At 35.5% G+C, this 24990-nt stretch overlaps 1 protein-coding gene across 1 annotated transcript in view; it reads left to right on the top strand.

Annotated features, from left to right (window-relative positions):
• SMC3 (structural maintenance of chromosomes 3) overlaps positions 1-23224 on the top strand; it is a 38871-nt gene extending 15647 nt beyond the window's left edge. The window contains exons 9-29 of the mRNA XM_045803083.2: positions 150-325; positions 933-1013; positions 1239-1403; positions 1930-2051; positions 3036-3249; positions 5723-5826; positions 6347-6446; positions 6865-7025; positions 7374-7515; positions 9917-10067; positions 12682-12834; positions 14507-14658; positions 15410-15568; positions 16330-16437; positions 17288-17396; positions 17915-18162; positions 18247-18459; positions 18786-18977; positions 19107-19284; positions 20354-20460; positions 21077-23224. Of these exons, the coding sequence (XP_045659039.1) occupies positions 150-325; positions 933-1013; positions 1239-1403; positions 1930-2051; positions 3036-3249; positions 5723-5826; positions 6347-6446; positions 6865-7025; positions 7374-7515; positions 9917-10067; positions 12682-12834; positions 14507-14658; positions 15410-15568; positions 16330-16437; positions 17288-17396; positions 17915-18162; positions 18247-18459; positions 18786-18977; positions 19107-19284; positions 20354-20460; positions 21077-21148 (3107 nt within the window). The 3' untranslated portion in view covers positions 21149-23224. The remainder of the gene's footprint in view (positions 1-149; positions 326-932; positions 1014-1238; positions 1404-1929; positions 2052-3035; positions 3250-5722; positions 5827-6346; positions 6447-6864; positions 7026-7373; positions 7516-9916; positions 10068-12681; positions 12835-14506; positions 14659-15409; positions 15569-16329; positions 16438-17287; positions 17397-17914; positions 18163-18246; positions 18460-18785; positions 18978-19106; positions 19285-20353; positions 20461-21076) is intronic.
• Positions 23225-24990: the final 1766 nt, after the last annotated feature.

The following is a 24990-nucleotide window of genomic DNA, read 5'->3' as shown; positions in this document are numbered from 1 at the left end:
CATTTTAGTATCTTAGATTTGGTTACCACATACTATCCTATAATGCTATAGTTCTTAAGATTAATTTTAACTCATGTTATAGTTGAGAATAGATACTATTTACATAAAACTTTTATTCAACTCCTTCACCCCTCTCATTTCTTTTTAAGAGGGCAAACGGGAAAAAATCAATGAGTTACTAAAATATATTGAAGAGAGATTACATACCTTAGAGGAAGAAAAGGAAGAACTAGCTCAGTATCAAAAGTGGGATAAAATGAGAAGAGCCCTGGAATATACCATTTACAACCAGGAACTTAATGAGACTCGTGCTAAACTTGATGAGGTAAAAGAATTTTGTTACTTAAATTCAGAGTGATTTTATTTTAATGAATATGTTAAGCTCATTCTATATTTATACTTCTCATTGATTTTTTAAATAGAAACTTAAAAAAAATTTTTAAACCTCTTAATGAAATCGTTGGTCAGTAAATTTGTTCTTTCAGTTTATTCCAAGGAAAATGCCTAGACCTGTATGGTCCTTGCTATAGTTTTATCTGAAATGTAATCAGGTGGTGGTGCAAGGCAAACCAAAATGAGGGACGCCACCTTTAAAAGCCTCGTGAAGGGGGTCTGGAAAGCCCCACATTGGGGGTGGAGTTTATGTATTAAAAAAAAAAAAAAAAAGCATCATGAATTTTTTTCTTGGCTTTTTAAAATGTATTTTGTAATTAGTATTGCTGACTTTTTGTCCAAAAATTTGTTTTCTGTAATACTTAACTGAAGGAGCTTTCTACTTAAAACCACTAAAAATTAAAACAAAACAAAACAAACAAAAAAAAACCTCTTCAAGTGAATGATTTTTTAGCAGATATTTTACAATTTTACTACAGTTATGAAGTGTTAAATAAATACAAAATGAATTAGAAATTACAGCTTTTTGTTCCTTCCAGCTTTCTGCTAAGCGAGAGACTAGTGGAGAAAAATCCAGACAATTAAGAGATGCCCAGCAGGATGCAAGAGATAAGATGGAGGTAAGATTATAAACTAGGCTTGGATATTTTTTGACCACAGTAAATCCTTTTGTACCAGAATTATGGAATGGTAACTTCACCTGGCTGTCATTGGGGTTGAGTATTGGAAAGACGGAATAGTACTGAAAGTGTAAATGAAGGAAAAAGGGACAGAACTAATGGTGTAAAAACTGCTGTTACACTTCTAATTGTCTGACTCATTTCTGTTTCATACTTTTTGACTAGGATATTGAGCGCCAAGTAAGAGAACTGAAAACAAAAATTTCAGCTATGAAAGAAGAAAAGGAGCAGCTCAGCGCTGAAAGACAAGAGCAGATTAAGCAGAGGACTAAATTGGAGCTTAAAGCCAAGGATTTACAAGATGAATTGGCAGGCAATAGTGAACAAAGGGTAAGTTAAAATGCTAAAAATGAAAGATGTGAATGTTCAGTTGAGTAGGAATTGCAGAAGACCATCCTTTCTGTGATGGGGGTGCATGCTTAAATTTTTGTAAAAGATCTGGCACATTAAAATAATCTCTACTCAAGTAGCAACTCATACTGTCTCCTTGTTTCTTTTATTTAAAAATTAGTTTTGTGGGGCGCCTGGGTGGCACAGCGGTTGAGCGTCTGCCTTCGGCTCAGGGCGTGATCCCGGCGTTGTGGGATCGAGCCCCACATCAGGCTCCTCCGCTATGAGCCTGCTTCTTCCTCTCCCACTCCCCCTGCTTGTGTTCCCTCTCTCGCTGGCTGTCTCTGTCTCTGTCAAATAAATAATAAATAAAATCTTTAAAAAAAATAAATAAATAAAATAAAATAAAAATTAGTTTTGTGTTGCAGGATGAGTTTTCCCTTGAATTTTTTTCATGAGAAAATATGCTAAACTTAAAGCAGAAATTTTTCAGGTTGCATTTTTACTTACCCTGCTTTATTTACAGAAACGCTTATTAAAAGAGAGGCAGAAGCTGCTTGAAAAAATAGAAGAAAAGCAGAAAGAACTGGCAGAAACAGAACCCAAATTCAACAGCGTGAAAGAAAAAGAAGAGCGAGGAATTGCTAGGTCTGCGATTTCTTTCACCAACACTTCTACCTTTCTACATAGCTCCTCTGTGAAAGCTAAATAGTTACAAGTTAAGAAGAAAGGGCAAAAGTTAAATCCAATTTCAAAGTAAAGCTACTGTGGGCCAAGTGTTATTGTATACATATCACGTAAATTTTTTTCACTCAGAAGCCCTAAGAGATTCACATTATCCTCACTGTAAGTTCAACAGATTTGAGGCTCTGGGAGCTTAAATAACTTGCATAAGATAAATAACTTGCCTAGATGTCATTGGGCTTTTTAAAACATGGATGGTGGTTTTTGGGGATTTTTTTGTTTTTGTTTTTTACCCATATGACATCTTACTCTGTTTCATCCTATTTCCTTTTTTCATTGCTCTTTTAGCATCTAAACATTTTACTAACTCTCTGTAGATTGAACATGCCAGCTTTGCTGATTTCATGGTTTAGTGCATTATTATGTTTTTATGCCACCAGTATTTGATTTAGTGATTTCCTTTACCCCTTTTTTCTGATTTTTTTTCTTATTGTTTGATAGGGTTGTCTGTAATCTGTATTTGTTCTAGTATTTTATATATTGTAAATATTTTCTTTGTCTTTCTCCTGCCTTTTAACCTTGATATAGTGTCTTTTATTGTAAAGAATTAGAAACATTTATATAGTTATATAGTTTGAAAATTCTTTAGATATAGGATATTAGAACTGTCTCTAGCTTTACTAACCCAGACCTGGAGTAAAGACATTGTCTGCCTAAAATCCTTAGGATATGGGCTGTTTCACATGACTTTAACTGATTTTTTCAAAATGAAATTTACATAGTACTAGTCCAGGGAGCTCTATTAGATACCAGTTGCTTTTTATATTTTTTTTTAATGGAATTTTTAAAATGGCTATTGTCTGTGTGCTCTTGACATATCAGTTGCAGTTAAACTTGCTTATTTTCTTGTCTCCTTTTTAATCCATTCTTTTCTTCTGTTTTGTATAGATTGGCCCAAGCTACCCAGGAAAGAACAGATCTTTATGCAAAGCAGGGCCGAGGAAGCCAGTTTACATCAAAAGAAGAAAGGGATAAGTGGATTAAAAAAGAACTCAAGTCTTTAGATCAGGCTATTAATGACAAGAAAAGACAGATTGCTGCTATCCATAAGGATTTGGAGGACACTGAGGCAAATAAGGAGAAAAACCTAGAGCAGTATAATGTAAGAACTTCTATAGCTGCTTTGTGAAAATCTTTTGGAAGACATGTACATTTTACCTATTTATTTTTTATTTTTGAGCAGTTAAATTGCTACTCTTAAAATATACAAAACAGGTACTTATTTAGAAAAGACCAGCACAATTTAATATTTATATACATAATATTTGTACATATACATTAATATTTATCTGGTAGTTTTCCTTTTCAAGGAAGATTTTTTCCATATCTGCGAGTGTTCGTGTCAGATTGAGTATATTTTAAGATATATTTTTATGAATTGATATAATGTTCCTGAACTACCCTTAATTTTAACATGATAAACAAGTCTAAAATATAACTTTAGAGTAAGTAATTTAAATTTTTTTCCATTTTTATAGTCTTTCACAATTCTCCGTTGATTTAATAACTTACTCCAAAATATATTTTTTATTGGTTAAGGCAGTGGTGATTTTATAAGATTTTCTAAATGAATAAAACATTATCTACTATGCATGTTTAGTAGCATTTTCTTAAAAATTGAAATAGAAGGTAAAATCATTTCCAGAATAAGAAAGATCTCACGTTATTTAAAATGAGAAGGGGGGAAAAATGCTTTGTTAAGTGTTATGTTTGGCTCTATATAGGTGATTGGAGGATGATAGAAGTGATGAGAAGGGAGTGTGTAGGACAAGTGTAGGGTGAGAAAGTTATATACGTACCTACACAGAGGAACCCTCTTACCTCATGAGATCTGCACCAGTTGGTTATTGGTTTATATCAAAAAAGTTACTAAATGAATAAAATCTTCATATATGTATGTGTATATATTTAAATTTTATGTGATATTTGTATTACTTATAGATATGTAAGCATACATATATTTATATATATCCTAAGTATTTTGCTTAAAAAGATAAATGTATGCTCATGTACCAATCTTTTTTTAAGACCCTTTTTTTAGAGTAGTTTTGGGTTCACACCAAAATTGGGAGGAAGGTAAGGTACAGAGGTTTCCCATATACCTCCTCCCCCCACAAATGCATAGCCTCCCCCATTATCAACAGCTCCTACCAGAGTACATACCAGTCTTTTCATGTAGAGCCCAAGATGTTTGAGTATGAGTAGCGGTTGGGAGTTCTCAGGAGACTTTTAGTTATGAGCCATACGTGTAAATATAGTTCTCCTTAAAGCTGGATGAGAACAGATTTCAGGATTCAATCTAGGATCATGTATTGCATTTAGTTGTCGTATTTCTGTTGTCTTTCATAATCTGGATCAGTGTCCTAGTCTTTAACTTCGTGATTTAGCATTTTGAATTACTGTATTTTGTTATAAAGTGCATATTACATATTAATATATGCATTTATATATTAGGTCATTTCTCCCTGATCTTTTAGAGTTGATATTCCCATTTAATTCAGTTTTTAGTGAGTCACCTTTGAGTGTATCCAAAATGAAAACAAGTTTTTAAAGAAACAGCTCTTTTCTTTGCCTTCATATTCTGTTTAATATTTAATCACAGCATAAACAAAAAACGAAAACATAGTGGGGAGCAAACCCAGCGGGCTCTGTAATCATAAATAACTGGTAGAAAAGTGACCAGGAGTAATAGACAGTAGCCTCCTAGCCTCTAGAGTCCAGTATGCTTTAGTCAGCATATTTTATGGAGGGAATGGAAAACACAGGTTGATCCAGGTAGGTAGTTATTTGGAAATTAATTAATATTGTTTCAGCTGTGATGGCTACATGCCCTTTCCTGAATGAAAGAAAGAAAATGTGTATGTCATGAGTTCATTGAAACAACCTCAGCAAATGCTCCTTTTGAAACAGCCTGGTGATGAGCCAAGATTTTTCAGTGGAGTTTTTATTCATTCTTTCTCAAGCTTGAACTTCATTATATTTTGCAGTATTTCAGCTACACCTTCCACTGGTGAAGTCTGTCCTCTATACTGGATAGAGATGATTTTATAGTGCTGATTGAATTATGTAGAATGACCTTTGCTTCTTAGTATAATTCTCAATCATATGTGTGTGGAGGGAGTGGTGTGAAAACTATTGACTGCAGTATTTTGAGCATTTGTGAATGTATGTTTTTCTTCTAAAATTCTAGTAGAAAGGTTTAGATCATTAGCAAATTCTATTTTAGCATAATTTTTGAGAGTATTTTATGGTTATGTTTTCTCTTGATGTGCTCTTTGCCTAAAGGCATTTTTAAAAAGTTAGAACTGGATTTTTAACAGCTTCATTAAGGTTCAATTGACATAAAATAAATTGCATGTGTTTAAAATGTATCATTTGATAAGTTTTGACATATGAATGTATCTGTGAAATCATCACCACAGTCATCACCACAGTTAACAAGCCTGTTCATCACCCCAAGGTGTTTCCCCTTCCTTCTTCCCCTGTTATCCCCTAGTAACTATTGATCTTGCTCTCACTATGGATTAGTTTGCATGAAATTGGATTTTAAGTTTAAATTATTTTTATTTCTATAGAAACTGGATCAGGATCTTAATGAAGTCAAAGCTCGAGTAGAAGAACTGGACAGAAAATACTACGAAGTCAAAAATAAGAAAGACGAATTACAAAGTGAAAGAAAGTTAGTATAGACTAAAATATGCCTTAATTTTTTTGAGTAACACTAATTACTGGCTGTTAAATGTCTTTAAGTTATAAATGAGCTAGGGATACCTGGCTGGCTCAGTTGGTGGAGCATATGCAATTCTTGATCTTGGGGTTGTGAGTTCAAGCCCCACTTTGGGTGTAGAGATTACTTAAAAAAAATCTTGGGCCGCCTGGGTGGCTCGGTTGGTTAAACATCTGCCTTAGGCTCAGGTCATAATCCCAGTGTCCTGGGATCATGCCCTGAGTCGGGCTTCCTGCTCAGCAGGGAGGTCTTCTCCCTCACCCTCTCCCTTCTACTTGTGCACTTGTGTTCCCCCCGCCCATCTCTCTCTCTCTCTCAAATAAATAAAATGTTTTTAAAAATTTTTAAAGAAAAAGTTACAAATGAAGTATTCAAGTTTGATGTTTTTTAAGTATTTTCCCTAAATTACATACTGTTGGTGCATCTTCTTAATGCTTTTAAAATTAAAGACAGTCTTATTTTTATTGATTAGTTACTTGTGGAGAGAGGAGAATGCAGAACAGCAAGCACTTGCTGCTAAAAGAGAAGATCTTGAAAAGAAACAGCAGCTTCTTAGAGCAGCAACAGGAAAGGTGAGCAGGTTCTTTCATTACTTCAGTTTACATTGAGCCAATCATTACATAAGAATTTGTAAGTTTTCTAGCTGTAAATCCTTGGTTCCAGGTGACAAATAAGAGTGCAAATCACTTGTCTTATAAATTTGAAATGATGGGTCTTGTTTAAGCAGCCTTACTATGACCCATTCATTAATGATAGCACTTTGGATTTTTAGATGAAGAGTCCCATTTTTAATGTTAGTGTCGGAACAGAACCCATAATATAAAGTGTTTGTGTAGTTGGCATTTTTCAAGGGGGTGATGTGGTGTTGGGGAGGGTTTTTATTTTAATCTCTGAACTATTTTTTAATATATAGAGTAAAGGGTTTGTTTCTTACCAGGAGCGCCACTGGAAATACTATTTTAATATTTTTCACCTCTGACAATTTAACAGGCTATTTTAAATGGAATAGACAGCATAAACAAAGTACTGGACCACTTTCGTAGGAAAGGAATAAACCAGCATGTTCAAAATGGCTATCACGGCATCGTGATGAATAACTTCGAATGTGAGCCTGCTTTCTACACATGCGTGGAAGTCACTGCTGGCAACAGGTGAAGTTTTTGTTTGATATTTTGAATTTATAAAGGAAAGAAGGAATAAGAATAAGAAGCAGCTTTTTGGAATTTTAGTACACTGTATCTCCCATTACCTTCTTTTATCCTAGTTGCTTACTTAATTTTTTAAAGATGTACGTGTTAAGTATTCCTAATTTTAGAAGCTAGAACTCTCTCTTTTGGGGTTTCCTCTCCCTCCCCCCATTGGAATTTTCTAAGTAGTTTCCCTCCCACCCTACCCCAGTACAAATGGGTTGCATAGAAAAAAAGTGAATTGTTTGCTTAAATGTTTATAGCACTTTAAGGTCTAGCAATAAAGATGTGTCTTGTTTTGTTTACATGCAGGTTATTTTATCATATTGTTGATTCGGATGAAGTCAGCACAAAGATTTTGATGGAGTTTAATAAAATGAATCTTCCTGGAGAGGTCACTTTTCTGCCTCTTAACAAGTTAGATGTCAGGGATACTGCCTATCCTGAAACCAATGTGAGTTGGTGTGTGTGAAGATGTATCTTTTTTTCAATAAGTTATTTCTTATTGTGGTTAGCACATGCTAGTGCACAGGCACTGTGTGTTAGGATTCACTGGTCTGTGAGATAAACATGCTTTTCTTCCCTTACAGCATAGTCACTACTAGGAAGGGATTGGAAGGGAGACAGGTCACAGCCAACACATGAAGCAAATCATTGCAAATGTGTAAAGTGTTAAAATACATAAGTACAGGATACTTTGAGAGATTATCCCCGGGTGACAAAATTAAGGAGAAGAAATCCCTGAGGAACTGTCATTTGAAGTGAATATTTTTTAAGTTTTTTGAATATACTTTTAAAATGGTTTATAAATTTGATAAAAATGTCTAGCAAGCTGATAGTCCCTGAAAACAATGTTGCTTTTGTTACTTGTTGGTATACATTTAAATGAATTAAAAATATTCCTCAGACAGTGTTCTTGAGAAAAATGTAATTGCTTTGAGGTATTTGGTTTCATAATGTTGATGGTATTAGCAACTATTTTACTTATCCTAGTCTAAGGTTAAAGCTGAAACTCTATGATAATAGTTTAAGTGGTACAGTGAGAATCTTTTTTTTTTTTTAAGGTTTTATTTATTTATTAGCACAAGAGGGAGGAGGGGCAGAGGGAGTAGGAGAAGCAGATCCGCCACTGAGCAGGGAACCCCACATGGGGCTTGATCCCAGGACCCCTGGATCATGACCTGAGCTGAATTCATATGCTTAACCGAGCTACCCAGGTGCCTCTGAAACAGGGAGAATCTTTAAAGCTCTACCTTAAAGCATCCAGCTTTTTCTTCTTTTAAATCTATAAATTATCCTTGATAGTTCTGGGGGAGGAAATATTTAATCACAAATGTGATCACAAGTGTGATACTGTGAATGAAGCAAGACTCAAGATTGCATGTAGTGTGATTCCCTTTAAACACATAAACAGGGGCACCTGGGTGGCTCAGTCGATCAGGCATCCTGCTTTTGATTTCAGCTCAGGTCATGATCCTCATAGTCCTGGGACCAAGCCCCACATCGGGCTCCACACTCATGGGGAGTCTGATTGAGATTCTCTCTGTCCTCCCTCTGCCCCTTACCAACCCCCCCAAAAATAAATAAATAAAATCTTAAAAATGAATAAACAGGGGCGCCTGGGTGGCACAGCGGTTGAGCGTCTGCCTTCGGCTCAGGGCGTGATCCCGGCGTTATGGGATCGAGCCCCACATCAGGCTCCTCTGCTGTGAGCCTGCTTCTTCCTCTCCCACTCCCCCTGCTTGTGTTCCCTCTCTCGCTGGCTGTCTCTATGTCTGTCGAATAAATAAATTAAATCTTTAAAAAAAAAAAAAATGAATAAACACATAAAACTAAATTTAGATGATAGAATTAGAAAGACGTGCAAGGTAATGGTTATCACAAAAGTTATGATAGTGGTCACCTCCAACACTATGTGATTAGAAAAGAGGCACACTTCTTAGGGTCAGCAGTGTTTTATTTCTTGTCCTCCATGGTAGTTACATTGGTGTTCTCTTTATAATTATTGATTTAAGCTTAATAATATTTGTTGCATTTTTCTGTATGTAGGTTATGTTTCCTAATTTGAAAATTAGAAAAATACTTTCCTAACAGTTTATAAGAACATAAAAAGGGAAAATTTTATATGAAAAAATATTTTCTTGATTATCTAAGACATATATAATAAAATGAAAACATTTTGAAGAAATACCATTAGTTACATTTATTTAGCTTTTTTTTTTTTTTTAAAGAGCGCATATGCAAGCCAGCCGGGAGGTGGGGGAAATGAGAGGGGGAGGGAGAGAGAGAATCTTAAGCAGGCTCCATGCTTAGCATGGAGCCTGACATGGGGCTTGATCTCACAACCCTGAGATCATGACCTGATCCCAAATCAAAAGTCAGACGCTCACCTGACTGAGCCCCAGGCACCCCTATTGAGCCCTTCTGTGTGACAGATGCTATTCTGTGTTTCACATATCATTAATTTGTCTAGTCTTAACAACTTTATCAGGAAAGTACTGTTAATCACAGTTTTATGGATTAAGTAACTGTTAAATGGAGAAGTTAAGCAGCTTGTCCAGAGTGTACATCTGATGAGTGTCAGAACTAGGATTTGAGCTTGAGCTGTCTGACTCCAGAGCCACTATACTCTTTGTCATTTTGATCTGCTCTTGAAAACTTAGATGATTACATAATTTCCAGGATATTTCAGTAGTGATTTTTCTAATTTCTTCAGATTAAGAAAAAACAGTGGTTTTGAAATATGAAGGCATTTGTGTTTATTTGTATTTCATAAGGATGTAATTCATAATTCTGTTAATATGTTTTAATTAACTGTGTTGTGATCTCTTTGCTGACAAAATATTCATTTTTAGGATGCGATTCCTATGATAAGTAAATTGAGGTACAATCCCAGATTTGACAAAGCTTTCAAACACGTGTTTGGGAAAACACTTATTTGTCGTAGCATGGAAGTTTCAACCCAGCTAGCCCGTGCTTTCACTATGGACTGCATTACCCTGGAAGGTTTGTAATAGTAATTCTTAGCTTTGAACAAATAAATTCCATTTTAGTTTTAAGAATGTTTCAAAATTCACGTCCAGTTTATTGTCTTTTTTGAATAGTTGGTTTGTTTGAGTCCAGACAGAATCCACACTTTATATTTAGTTGATGTTTCTTAAGTATAATCATTTGGTCTATAGTAGGGATTCTTAACGTTTTTTGCACTGTGGACTCCTTTGGCTCTTTGGTATAGCCTGTGAGCCCTTTCTTAAAATGTTTTTAAGTTTGTAAAATAAATACTTTGGATCACAAAAGAAACCAGTCATATTGACATGGTAATCACAATATTTTTTCAAATATGACATAGTAATTCTTGAAGGTATTAAAAAACAAGATTTAGCAGTGGATCTAATAAATGTATCTTTTGAAGTACTGATACATGAAAACAATATTTTGAGATTTGCAACGAGTATAATCTGATCGAAAATAGCTGCTATTTCTCTTGGTAACAGAGTTACAAGTACTGATAATACCACTGTGGTTCTTATTTGTTATAACAGAAGGAATTGCTAAATTTCATTTTGAAGCTAAGATAAAAATAAAGATGTAAATTATTTTTCCTACCTAAGTCATGGATATCCTGAACTTTATCCATGGAGTCTAGGTTAGGAACCTCGAGTATATAAGTTCACATGCCCTCATTTAAAAATTTTTTCCTTTTCTTTATAATTTATTGATGAGAGGAGGTAACATGCCCCCCCCAGCTTTATCTCTGTAGATTTTTTTGTTGTTTTGAACTACCTCTGAGAATAAGTTATAAAAGTTATGATACTTTATTTCTAAAAGTTAAGTATGTATATCTCATAAGAGTAAGGTCACTCTCCTTAATAACCCCAGGTATCATTGTTACACCTAAGAAATTTAACATAACCCAATAATATCATCATCTAAAAAGTATCTACATTAAAATTTTACCAATTGTCCCAAAATATTTTTCTTTTTTCTTTTTTTTTTAAAGATCAGGACAGGGTTGGGATGGGACAGCAGAAATGAGGGCCTCTTTTTTTTTTTTTTTTTAATTTTATTTATTTATTTGACAGAGAGACAGCCAGTGAGAGAGGGAACACAGGCAGGGGGAGTGGGAGAGGAAGAAGCAGGCTTCCAGCGGAGGAGCCTGATGTGGGGCTCGATCCCATAACGCCCGGGATCACGCCCTGAGCCGAAGGCAGACACTTAACGACTGAGCCACCCAGGCGCCCCCCAAAATATTTTTCTATCCAGGATCCAATCAAGGATGCATGCAATGTCCTCTCTTTGGATTCTTTCAATATAGGACAGCTCCTGTTCCTTCCCACCCTCAGGAAATTGACTTTCTCATAGAATGTCCCATTTTCTGGATTTGTCTTACTGCTTCCTCATCTTTAGATTTGGTTTAAACATTCTTGGCATGAACTTCTTATTGTGTTACACAATGTGTCCCACTGTTAGTAATGCTGAGTTTGACCAGTAACAATCTCTCAGTTGTAAAGGTGCCCTTTCCTCTTCATAATTAATAATGGTATGTGGGACTGTGCTTTAAGATAACATGAATATCAGGTTCCCCTACAGCTTTTTTTTTTTTTTTTTAAGATTTTATTTATTCATTTGAGACAGAGCATGAGCAGGGGAAAGGGGGAAAGGGAGAGGGAGAAGCAGACTCCCCGCTGAGCCAGGAGCCGGACATGTGGGGTTAGATCCCAGGACCTGGAGATCATGACCTGAACTGAAGACAGCCACTTAACCATCTGAGCCACCCAGGCATCCCACCCCAACAACTTTCTTACCAGTGGTTTGACTCAATACACTGGGGGTTTCCAAATGGTGATTCTTAAATTCTGTTAAGGCTCCTGTGTTTTCTTTTTTTTTTTTTTTTTTAAGAGAGAAAGAGCTAGCAGGTGTGGGCTCTCAAGCAAGTTCCATACTTAGTGCAGAGCCTGACATGGGGCTCAATCTTACCACCCTGAGATCATGACCTGAGCTGAAATCAAGAGTCGGATGCAAGTCGGGCGCCTGGGTGGCTCAGTCGTTAAGCGTCTGCCTTCCGCTCAGGACGTGATCCCAGGGTTCTGGGATTGAGCCCCGCGTCGGGCTCCCTGCTCCGCTGGGAGCCTGCTTCTTCCTCTCCCACTCTCCCTGCTTGTGTTCCCTCTCTTGCTGTCTCTCTGTCAAATAAATAAAATCTTTGAAAAAAAAAAAAAAAGGCGGATGCTTAACCAACTGAGCCACCCAGACACCCCCTATCTCTATGCTTTTAAAAGCATTCAACTTCTCAAGACTTGCCATTATTATTACCTTTGATGTTTACATTTTCCCAGTTGTGGCCCGTGGAATTCCAGACTCCCAAGTCCTATGTCCTCTTGACCTGTCCCCATTGGTCTTTAGCACTTCCTTTTCTGGCAGATGTTCAGGTTCACCTAGAAGGCACATTTTTTAAATGCAGATTTTAACAGTTGGAAAACAAGTTTTTCAGAGTGGCTTAAATCCTTTTAAATTCTCATTTAGTTAAGGCCTTTAGATTAGTTGTTTGATTGTAAGTCAGTATCACTGAATAAAGAAATTGTTATACAGAATTTCTACCTTCCTTGTGCTTTGTTTATAGGTGACCAAGTTAGTCATCGGGGTGCTCTAACCGGAGGTTATTATGACACAAGGAAATCTAGACTTGAATTGCAAAAAGATGTTAGAAAAGCAGAAGAAGAACTAGGTGAGCTTGAAGCAAAGCTCAATGAAAACCTGCGCAGAAATATTGAAAATATCTTTTTCTCTTGTGCTACTGTGGAGAACTGTGTTTGGGTTGAAATATATAATCTTTTACATGTTAAGTGTGTTTTTGCATATATACAGTGGGGAAAAATTCCACATTTGACTTTTATTTAAGCATGGGAGCTTCTATTGTCAAAACTTAACTTCTGAAGACAAGGAAAAAACTCTTGTAACATTGATTCTTTCCTTAGCTGTTAATATTTAAAGCTAATAGCAGTGAGTCAGTCTATTTCTGAGGGCAAAGAACCTGACGTGCACTAAAATTTAAAGTTATAGAGGAAACTGAGGATTGATCAGAATTGTAAAAGGAAAACGAGGTTAGTGTTTCAAAGAAGGGTGGAGGGCCTCTGTAATGCCACATATACTGCATAGAAGTTAAACATAGGGGTTGAAAAATGTGCATCAGATTTTTATTTCAAGGTCATTTAGTGCAGATGTAGTATTAGTGGAGGACATAGCTGTCAACATTCAAGTCTTAGTAAACACAGTACTCTCAATTCTTTCAAATAAAACTGGTGTTCCATGAAGAGTGGCTAGTTTAGCTCACAGCAGAAACATTGTACCTGTACATTTTCTTAAAATAACCACAGTACTTTGGTATAAGGCAAAAGTGCTTTATATGTACTTCGAATTATGTCACACAATTTAAAAAATAGAGGTACTTGTGGGGCACCTACCTTGCTTAGTCAGTAGAGCACCCAACTCTTCATCTCCGGGTCATGAGTTTAAGGCCCACATTGGGTGCGAAGATTACTTCATATATATATATATGTATACACACACACATATACACACTCGAGTATCGAGAACAACCATTTTTACGGAGTCATTGGGATATTCTTAAAGGTTTTTGTTTGTTTTGGGTTTTTTTGTTTTTTTGAGAGAGTAAGCTAGAGAGCAGAAAGAGGGAGAGGGAGAAGCAGTCTCCCCACTGAGCAGGGAGCCCGATGTGGGACTCAATCCCAGGACCCCAGGATCATGACCTGAGCCGAAGGCAGACGCTTAACCGACTGAGCCACCCAAGTGCCCTGGGATATTCTTAATTGAAACTGGCAATTTTTTTTTTAAACTGAATTTATAGCTTCTGTGCCATCAGTGCAAGCAACAGCACAGAGCAAAAGGTATATAAACATGTTAGTTTTGACTTTGCAGGGGTCTGCAGAGCTTATTTAGAACTGCCCAAATTTGGCAAGATGTTGGCACAAAGAAAACATTGGGAAACACTGAAAAAGGATATTGACAACATATATCAACTACCTTCCTGTATTTGATAATCCAGCTAGGTGGTATTATTTTTCTACGTTGGGCAGGGCTCCGCTTCATAAATAACTACCTTCTGTAGTGCTTTAAGCGTAATAGATTACACAGTTAATACTTCTTGAATGAAAAGATACAAGAAATAATATACTTCATTTAGATTCTGTTAGGGTTTCCTAAGAATTTTTTTTATATAGCTTTAAGTAAAATATATAAGTTATTTTGAGAGAGAAATGGTGGATAAGATGTTTTAAGCTTCTTTATGATTGAACACAGTGTAGTATTTAATTTAGCATTGTTATGGTCTGTAAATTTGGGGAAATAACTTTTATTTCGAGGTAAAACGAAGGGGATATACACTGTTTTTAAAAGAACTTGAGAGAATTTTCCTTAGCCATGTATATGGATTAATAATGAAATTGATCAGTTGATGAACCAAATGCAGCAGATAGAGACCCAGCAAAGGAAATTTAAAGCATCTCGAGATAGCATATTATCAGAAATGAAGATGCTAAAAGAGAAGAGGCAGCAGTCAGAGAAAACTTTTATGCCAAAGGTTCGTAAGTATGTCCCTTTTGTTAAAATTTATTTTAATTATTTAAAATTGGAATGGACCATATGTTATGTAGATGATCCTTTGGAGTTCACATGTTCCATTTTTTTGTAGACCCATACTTTTGGACATCTCTGTCTATATTGCACTTACACCCATGGGTACCCAGGGTCTCCTTTTGTAGTCCACATTCAGATTGTCCAGCTTCATTGAACAAGTAGGCATTTTGAGCTATGGCAAATAGTATTTTCTGATAATCATTAATTTCTTAGTAATCATTTTTGTCTGTTAAGCACTATTTATGGAGTTGTTTGAATATTTTATTTTATCCAGATTAAACAGGGAAGAAACCAAACTGTTATTGCTAAATTACAAATAATAACACACATTAGTCTCATAAGCTTCAACAAAAACTGTTTAGTCCATCAGTAGTACTAAAACAATAGTTTTTAATTGTCCAGCTATACCACCCTAACACATTCTAGCAGTCTTTTCTTTTTGTTCTTATTAATATGCAAGAAGATTTTTATATGATTCAGTCATGGAATATGATTGGTCCCACATATGGTGATATTGTATCATAAATATTTTTCTTATTGCTGTTTAGTTCTGATTATTAAGTGGATACCTAATAGTTACTTGAGTTGATATGGTTTAGTTCACTTTAATATCAAATATAGATTATTCTCAGTTTTTCACTATTATAAGTAATACAGTGATTAATACCTTTATTAATGGATGATCTGTCACATAGCAACGTAGCTTACAAAGTTTGGAGGCAAGTTTGCATGCTATGGAGTCCACCAGAGAATCGTTGAAAGCAGAATTGGGAACTGATTTGCTTTCACAACTTAGTCTGGAAGATCAGAAGAGAGTAGATGCACTGAATGATGAAATTCGTCAACTTCAGCAGGCAAGTACAATTTATATAAGTATAAATTTTCATTTATAATTGGCTATTGTGAAAAGTTTCTTGCTACTAAGGGAATGCAAAAGAAGGGAACATTGAGAAAATAGAAAAATGAGACCTGAACTTCTCATACCCATAAGGGTAATTAAGTTTTTCTAAACCATTCAGGGTTTGTTAGGATTATACAGGAAGTTTTCATTTTCTTCATCTTATTTAATGCACTTTTATTATTAGTAAGATTGAGCTTGTTAGCTTTCCTGTCTCTGTTGATCTGATTACCTTTACATGATTAATATTGTTTTGATTAAACACTTTTTTTAAGATTTATTTATTAGAGCAGGGTGGGGGAAGAGGAACAGGGGGAGAGGGGCAAGCAGACTCTGTGCTCTGCACAGAGCCCGACCTGGGTCTCAATCCCAGGACCCTGAGGTCCTGACATGAGTGAGAATCAAAAGTTGGATGCTAAACGGACTGAATCACCCAGGCACCCCTTGATAAAGCATTTGATTTTTGTATATAGAGATGTAAACACTAAGTCCAAAAAAAATGAAAAGTAGATAAATATTTTTGGCAGCCTGTCTTATAAAAAGAACCAAACGCACAAACTTGGCATTCTGAATGGATAAGACAGAAAATGAAGAAAATATAGGGCTTTCAATTGCAGGTCATTTGAACGCAAGTAATGGAGAGGACAGCAGATTAACAGCATTCCTGTGTGTGAAATGTGCATGCCTATGTAGACAAATAATTTTTTTTTCTTCTAGGAAAACAGACAGTTGCTGAATGAAAGAATTAAATTAGAAGGTATTATTACTAGAGTAGAGACATACCTAAATGAGAATTTGAGGAAACGCTTGGACCAAGTAGAACAGGTATGTTCTTTTTTGTGGCTTCGTTGATGACCATAATCTTTGGAAAGAACTTATACACAAGTGGCTTTGACTGAGAGCATGGGCTTTGGGGACAGAAAGCACCTACCCTGGGTTGGAGTTCTAGCAGTGCCATCTAGTGTACAATCTTGTGCAAGTATTGTAATACTCCTAAGCCTCAAGTTTCCTCCGGTGAAAAATGAGCATAACAGTAATACCTGTTTTGTATGATTATCCTGGCACATTCTAGGTACTCAGTAAGTGTTATTAGTTACTAATGTTTTCTCAGTATAATCACTCACTGAGAAATTTTCTAGTTATTATATCATTACTTTTTCCCCCCTTTAATGGATACTTAATATTTGCATTATACAAAGTGTACTTTCTATCTCTCTTGAATGCTTATTCAGAATCACAGCTATTGGGGAAACTAATCTATAGCAATAGAAAGCAGAATGATCTGGGGCCATGAGTAGAGGGAACTGATTATAGAGGAGAACAAGGGAACTTCCTGGTTTAAAGAAAAAATCTGTATCTTCATTTTGGTGGTAGTTATGTGGGTGTATACATTGTCATAACTCACTGAGCTCTACACTTAAAATTGGCTCATTTTATTGGATATAAATTATACTTCATTGAGGTTAATAAAAAACAATGTTCATAGCATTATTTATAATAGTCAAAAACTAAAAACAGTACAAAGATATATCAACAATTGGAAGATGAAATAAATTTTTATATATTAATGCAAAAAACGTAACAGCTATTGGAAACTGTTGAAGTCATAATATTTTGAAACTAACAAAATTCATACTCTGTTATTTAATGATCTTAAGTTTCTTTTATCTTGCAGGAACTTAACGAACTGAGAGAGACAGAAGGGGGTACTGTTCTCACTGCTACAACCTCAGAACTTGAAGCAATCAATAAAAGAGTAAAAGATACTATGGCACGATCAGAAGGTAAATTTTTATTTAGTAAACAATTTTTTTGTATTTTGTTAAAAATTAGCTTATTTGATAAAATTGTTTACTACAAAATGAAATACCCAAATAGGCAAAACACGCACTAATAATTTTGTGTGTTTTCCATCACCATGAATAATTTATAGTGAATGGAGTTTAGTGGGTTGGTAATCAGTAGTAACCTTTATTTGGTTCAAATGTTTGTGACAATTTTATGAGAGACCATAATTATTAATTTTGTTGCCAAAAGTGTGAAATAGCTGAATTAAGTTTCTTATCACCTAGTTGCTGAGAAGAAAATTATTTTTTATAAACATCAGTAATGAGAAGTATATTCTTGATGACTGATGTACACTTCTAATTTTGTCCTGAATTAAGTGTTTCATGGATTTACACAGTCTAAAAACCTAAAACCTATGTATTTTGATAAACATGGCCGTTAAAATTTTTGGTCAAATAGCACTCTAGCTTTAAAATAGGTATTATGGCTTAATTTGTTTTCCCCCCCATTTTAGATTTGGACAATTCCATTGATAAAACCGAAGCTGGAATTAAGGAACTTCAGAAGAGTATGGAGCGCTGGAAAAATATGGAAAAAGAACACATGGATGCTATAAATCATGATACTAAAGAACTAGAAAAGATGACAAATCGACAAGGTATGCTACTGAAGAAGAAAGAAGAGTGTATGAAGAAAATTCGAGAACTTGGATCACTTCCCCAGGAAGCATTTGAAAAGTACCAGACACTGAGCCTCAAACAGGTAAATTGTGTAGTTTTAAATCTGAAATCTTGTGGCAAATTTCTCTGCATGTGAATTTATTTATACATTTTTTTCTCTTTGTAGTTGTTTCGAAAACTTGAACAGTGCAACACAGAATTGAAGAAGTACAGCCATGTTAACAAAAAAGCTTTAGATCAGTTTGTAAATTTCTCTGAGCAGAAAGAAAAGTTAATAAAACGACAAGAAGAGTTGGATAGGGGGTACAAATCCATCATGGAACTGATGAATGTACTTGAACTTCGAAAATATGAAGCTATTCAGTTAACTTTCAAGCAGGTATGTTTCTGTTTGTATTTAATGCATAGACAAGACAAAAGCTTCGGCTGTTACTCAGTTTATTACTCAGTTTGTAAAGGTTTTAAAGTTTTTTTCCCACTGACAGTTGGATCTAATACAAGTGAACAAATCTAGCATATAGTTTTCTAACACAGTAATTAGAATATCCTACACAGGATTCAGTCTGTTGCCCTTGTTAAAGTATTTGCGATTGCTTTTCAGTATTTGTCGTTGCTTTAAGAAATAATATGTGCAATGCCACCTAAGCAAAATTTATATTTGAGTCACCACCTAACTTAGTCATTTATTTGTTCATTCATTTTAAGGTATCCAAGAACTTCAGTGAAGTATTCCAGAAGTTGGTACCTGGTGGCAAAGCTACTTTGGTGATGAAGAAAGGAGATGTGGAGGGCAGTCAGTCTCAGGATGAAGGAGAAGGAAGTGGTGAAAGTGAGAGGGGTTCTGGGTCACAAAGCAGTGTCCCATCAGTTGACCAGTTCACTGGAGTTGGAATTAGGGTAAAATACCTTTATATCCAATTTTCCCCAGTATTGCCATAGTGGAATTTGTAGAATATTTTACAAATTAAATTGGTGCATTGTATGTGATTTAAGAGGTGATGGTAACTCAGTTAAATGTTCTCTTAGGTGTCCTTTACAGGAAAACAGGGTGAAATGAGAGAAATGCAACAGCTTTCTGGTGGACAGAAATCCTTGGTAGCTCTTGCTCTGATTTTCGCTATTCAGAAATGTGACCCAGCTCCTTTTTACCTATTTGATGAGATTGACCAGGCTCTGGATGCCCAGCACAGAAAGGCTGTGTCAGGTAGTTTGGGTTTGTACTTAACAATGAGAACTTGCTTAAAAATGATAGCTTGCCTATTTGGTAGTGATTTTTTTGTTGCCTAAGATATTTGGGGGGACTAGACAGGGTGTATATTCTGTAAATTTCTTTTAATAAGTTTTTTAGAATTTAGTATTAGACTACTTTACAAAGTTAATTCTGTGAGAGGTCAATGTGTTTGTCAGTTGAAAATCCTACTTCAGGGGCGCCTGGGTGGCGCAGTCCTTAAGCATCTGCCTTTGGCTCAGGGCGTGATCCCAGCGTTCTGGGATCAAGCCCCACATCAGGCTCCTCCGCTGGGAGCCTGCTTCTTCCTCTCCCACTCCCTCTGCTTGTGTGCCCTCTCTCTCTGGCTGTCTCTCTCTGTCAAATAAATAAATAAAATCTTTAAAAAAAAAACCAAAAAACCCTACTTCAGTTAAACTTACACAGAAGTCTCCCTTTTTAAAACTTGTTTTTTTCAATGTTTGAATAGCCCCTGACATAAAAATATTGATTCTATATTTAAAGAATCTATATTTGGGGGCACCTGGGTGGCTCAGTCGATTATGCATCTGCCTTCAGCTCAGGTCATGATATCAGGGTCCTGGGATCAAGTCCTGTGTCAGGCTCCCTGCTCAGTGGAGAGTCTGCTTCTCCCTCTCCCTCTGCCCCTCCCACTACTCATGCTCGCACTCTCTCTCAAATAAATAAAATCTGAAAAAAAAAAAATAGAATCTACATTTGATCTTTAATAAATTCAGAAGATTTTTGGGGACGTGGGTAGCAGGGAAAGGTTGTTCTTGTTTTTTGTGTGAGAAAACTTGTTTTGCTCTCTCATCTTTAATGTTGTGTTATAGTAGCTGCTGCTTCAGATTCTGTAACTTTAAGATATTGGGTAAAAGATCCATCCCTAATGTAAGAGAGTAAATTGGTAATTTTTGCAGATATATGCATGAAAAATAAAGTCACAGGCTGTTTTGAATTTTAGGTAAGAATGAGAATAGTTGCTCTTTATGTGTTCAATTCTGCTCAGTAAGGGGTTTTATTAAATTACTATTTCTTTTTGTAGATATGATTATGGAACTTGCTGTACACGCGCAGTTTATTACAACTACTTTTAGGCCTGAACTGCTTGAGTCAGCTGACAAATTCTATGGTGTAAAGTTTAGAAATAAGGTAATTTTTTTTTTACATTGAGTTTAAGTTTGTGTTGTACTTGTCAAATTCTTGTTTTATGTTACTTAAATTATGAAGGAAAACCTAGAAATTTGTTGCTTATCTTATGATGATGAGTTTGTAAAGAAAAAGCTTTTCTTTCAAATGCCTGCAACTTTTTTTTGTGGCATTCGTTACATTGATTTTATTTTCATTGGCATTAAGATGATATTTTCCTGTCTTTGTCTATTCAGTGCACAGTCTTTTAACAGTTACATACAGTCATTTCTCTTTGGTGAGCCACACAGCTCTTCCTGATGTCTTCAGCCTTAAGATTCTTTGAAATAGCAAAATATAATATAAAATAAAATAAATAAAAACTGAAAAAAACACGTTTGATATTCAGACATGAGTACTTACCCGCATCTTCAGAGTTCTAAAATGTAGAATATTTTTTAAACTCATGCTTTCAACAAACACCATTATAAAGGTCTTATCCATCAGTGTTTTAGGCTCATTTGACTTGATTGTAAAATTTTTAAGTGATAAGCCATGTGTTTTAAATATTACTCTGTACAGTGAGAACACTGATTTTTTTTTTTAAGATTTAACACTGTTTTTAACATTTATTCTTCAGGTTAGTCATATTGACGTGATCACAGCAGAGATGGCCAAAGACTTTGTAGAAGATGATACTACTCATGGTTAAATGGAAAATATTGTCCACTGGTTTGGAAGTTGTGTATAGTAATATGATTCTCATACCCAGGAACTGTACATTTAAATCTAAATATGTAGTCACTACTAATAGTTTTCAGATTTAGAGCATACATACAGTCCTTTTATATTTCTGTCATTGTATTTTATAAGATACTATGTAATGTTAAACATTTCTACTTATAGTTTAAGAATTTTATTTCCCATACAACTTTTTGTAAAGTGTCCTGCTCCTGTTTTAAATCTTTTGAAACATGCTAAATATTCTTTCCTAATTATTTTATCAATTGCCTCTTTTTTTATAGCTGCAATTAAATAATTGGTTTATGACTAATTTAGTATTTTATGTGGCTTTTTATTTATAGTTGTATGATTAGAAACACATTTTTCTTAAATATCTGCTTTTTGTTTTGCCTAAGAAAAGGTCTGCCTTCACCTAAAAGAAGATTTTTTAAACGTGGCTTCATATTCTTTTGAAATACATCAGCAATTCCCAGTCCTGGCTGCATGCTTAAATCCACAGGGGAGCTTTAAACCGCTGGCGCATTTCCCTAGACCAGTGGTATCAAAATCTTTATGGAGCGGGATTCTGGTGGTTGCTAGTTCTAAAGTTCCCCCAGTGATTATGACCCTTGGTGAGGATTAGAACCCTTGCTTTAACTCATTGTAACAGTTCTTTAAGAATAATTTTTAATTTAAGAGGGCAGTGTATTTGCTAGAATTTGGGAAGGTAGTTTTAAGAGTAGCTAAGAACTGTAAGCCAAAAATTTGAGTCATAAAGTTTCCTTGTTTTCCTGATTAAGTAAAAGTTTGGAAAACTTTATTGTTGAAACTCTTTTAAAAATTTTTCCCCTTCAGATGAGGTCTTCGTTTTTTGTTTATTTATTGCTTTATTAAGATTTAATTCATTGACCATAAACTCCAGCTATTAAAATTATGCACTTCAGTACTTTTTTAGTATATTCACAGAATTGTGAACCCATCTCTACAGTCTAATTTTAGAACATTTTCATTACCCCACAAAGAAACCCTGTACCTATTAGCACTCACTCTGTATCTCCCACCACCTTCATCCTTTGGCAACCATAAATCGAGTTTTTGTCTCATACTATGGATTTGCCTGTTCTGGACATTTCATATCAATAAGACTCCTACAGTGTGGGGCCTTTTGTGACTGACTTGTCTGAGCATGTTTTTAAGGTTCATCCATGTTGTAGCACATATCCATAATTCATTCTTTTTTATTGCTGGGTGATATCCCATTGTAGGAATATATACTATGGTTTGTTTATCCAACCATTAGTTGGACACTTGGCTTGTTCTCATTTTTGCCTATTATAAATAACACTGCTATGAATATTCATGAACAATTTTTGTGTGGATATGTGTTGTTATTTTTCTTGGATTGGAATTGTTGGTCATATATGGTAACTTTTTTCACATTTTCAGGACTGCCAAACTTTTCTTTCTTTTTAAAAAAAATTTTCTTTTAAAGTTTATTTAAGTAATCTCTACACCCAACATAGGGCTCAAACTCATGACCACAAGATCAAGAGTGTCTCATGCTCTTGAGACTGAGCCAGCCAGGCACCCCAGGAACTGCCAAACTTTCCCAAAGGAGTTGCGCCGTTTTACATCTCCGCCAGTAATATATGAGGGTTATGGTTTTTCCACATCCTCACCAACACTTGTTATTTTTTTTATTATTATAACCAGCCATTCTTCTGAATGTGGATTGGTATCTCTTGATCTTAGTTTGCATTTTCCTGTTAGCTAATGATGTTAAGCATCTTTTCATGAACTTATTGGTTGTTTATCTTCTTTGGTGAGATGCTTATTCATATTTTTTGCACATTTTAAAATTCTGTTACTTATTATAAAATATAAATAAGAGGGGCACCTGGGTGGCTCAGTCATTTAAGCATCTGCCTCCGACTCAGGTCATGATCCCAGGATCTTGGGATTGAGCCCCATGTTGGGCTCTCCGCTCAGCGGGGAGCCTGCTTCTCCCTCTCCCTCTGCCTGCTGCTCTGCCTGCTTGTGCACTCTCTCTGTCAAATAAATAAAATCTTAAAATATATATATATAAATAACAGAATTTGTAAGAGTTCTTGAATATTCTGGATACGAGTCCCTTATCAGGTATAACTTGCAAATACTTTCTCCCAGCCTGTGAATTGTCTTTTTGCTTTTCATTTACTTTTCATTTGCTTTTCATGTTACCTTTTGAAAGGTAACATTTAAAAAAAAATAAATGTATAGGTTCAGATTTCTTCCTCAAATAAGAACACCAGTCAGATTGGATTAAGGCCAACTCTAAGGCCTCATTTTAACTTAATCACCTCTTTAAAGGCCTTTTCTCCAAATACTGTCACATACAGCAGTACTGGGAATTGGGACTTGGACACACATTCTGGGGAGTATGGGGGGAGAAAGTTCAGCCCAAAACAATTACCATGGTACATTTGTCACTCAACATGGGTACATTTAGTTTGATTATCAACTAAGCTCCAGACTGTATTCAGATTGCATAGTTTTTCCACTAATGCCCTTTTTTCCTCAAATCCCAAGGGGATTTCTAGTACATTACATTTAGTTATCATAGCTCCTCTGGTCTGTGATAGTTTCTCGGTGTGTTTTTCCTATCTTGACAGTTTTGAGGAGTACTTTTCAAGTGTTTTGTAGATTCTCTCTCATTTTGGGTTTCCCTAATTATTTTTCTCATAGACTGGCATTAAATAATACCACGGGAGTAAAGTGTTCCCATCACATCATATCAGTGGCACCTGTTACTAACATCTCTTATTTTGATGTTTACCTTAATCACCTGCTCAAGATCATTTGCCAGTTTCTTCCCTGTAAATTTACATTTTTTTTTCTTCTACTCTATTCTTTGGAAGCAAGTCACTAAGTACAGTTCACATTGGGATACTCCTATGACCTTGGAAATCACCTTTATTCTAGTAGGGCTTTTTGGAGATTCTTTGGGGCTTTCTAAATGAACAAATCATGTTCTCCATAAATACTTGTATTTATTTTTATTTTTTTAAAAGGTTAATTATTACTTAGCATGTGCACAAGTGGGGGAGGGGGAGGAGCTAAGTAGGGAGTCTAACATGGGGCTTGATCCCAGAACCCTGAGATCATGACCTGAGCTGAAGGCAGATGCTTAACCGAGCCACCCAGGTGCCCCTGTAGAGACCATTTTATTTCTTCCTTTTCAAAATACATATGCCTTTTTTTTTTTTTTTTTTTTTTTTTTTTTTTTGCTGATTTCTCTCCCTAGAGTTTATAGTTGTTTAGATAACAGGAGTGTTGGTTTGTTAGGAGCTACTCCATTAGTGGAAGCCAAAAATCCCTAAAGAGGCATTTTTAAAATGAGGAAATTGTTTTGTGAATTTATATTAAAAATGTACATTCGCTTTCATTTGACTAGTTGGATCTCTGTAGAGCTTAAGTGTTCAATACATTGTTTATACTCTAGTTTTCTATAATGTAATTGATCTTCTCAGGGCCTCCTGGGTGGCTTAAATCAGTTAAGCGTCTGACTCTTGATTTTGGCTCAGGTCATGAACTCAGGGCTGTGAGGTGGAGCCCTGCCTCATGCTCCACGCTTAGCAGAGAGTCCACTTGAGGTGCTCGCTCTCTCAGCCCCTCCCCTCCCCACACATGTGCACGCTTTCTCTCAAATAAATCTTTAAAAAAATATATAATTGATCTTCCCTGACTGAATTTGGTGTAAGGAATATTCTATGTCAGTCCCCATTCAAAAGGTTATATAAGCATGGTATCTTTCTGATGTTCCTAAGATGTTTCTTAGGCGTCTGCCCGAAG

This window comes from Ursus americanus, chromosome 6 (genome assembly GCF_024610735.1).
Source record: "Ursus americanus isolate L20-20 chromosome 6, mUrsAme1.1.p, whole genome shotgun sequence".
NCBI classification, from domain to species: domain Eukaryota; kingdom Metazoa; phylum Chordata; class Mammalia; order Carnivora; family Ursidae; genus Ursus; species Ursus americanus.
Note: the sequence above shows the minus strand (reverse complement) of the source record. Positions and strands in the feature narration are given on the sequence as shown.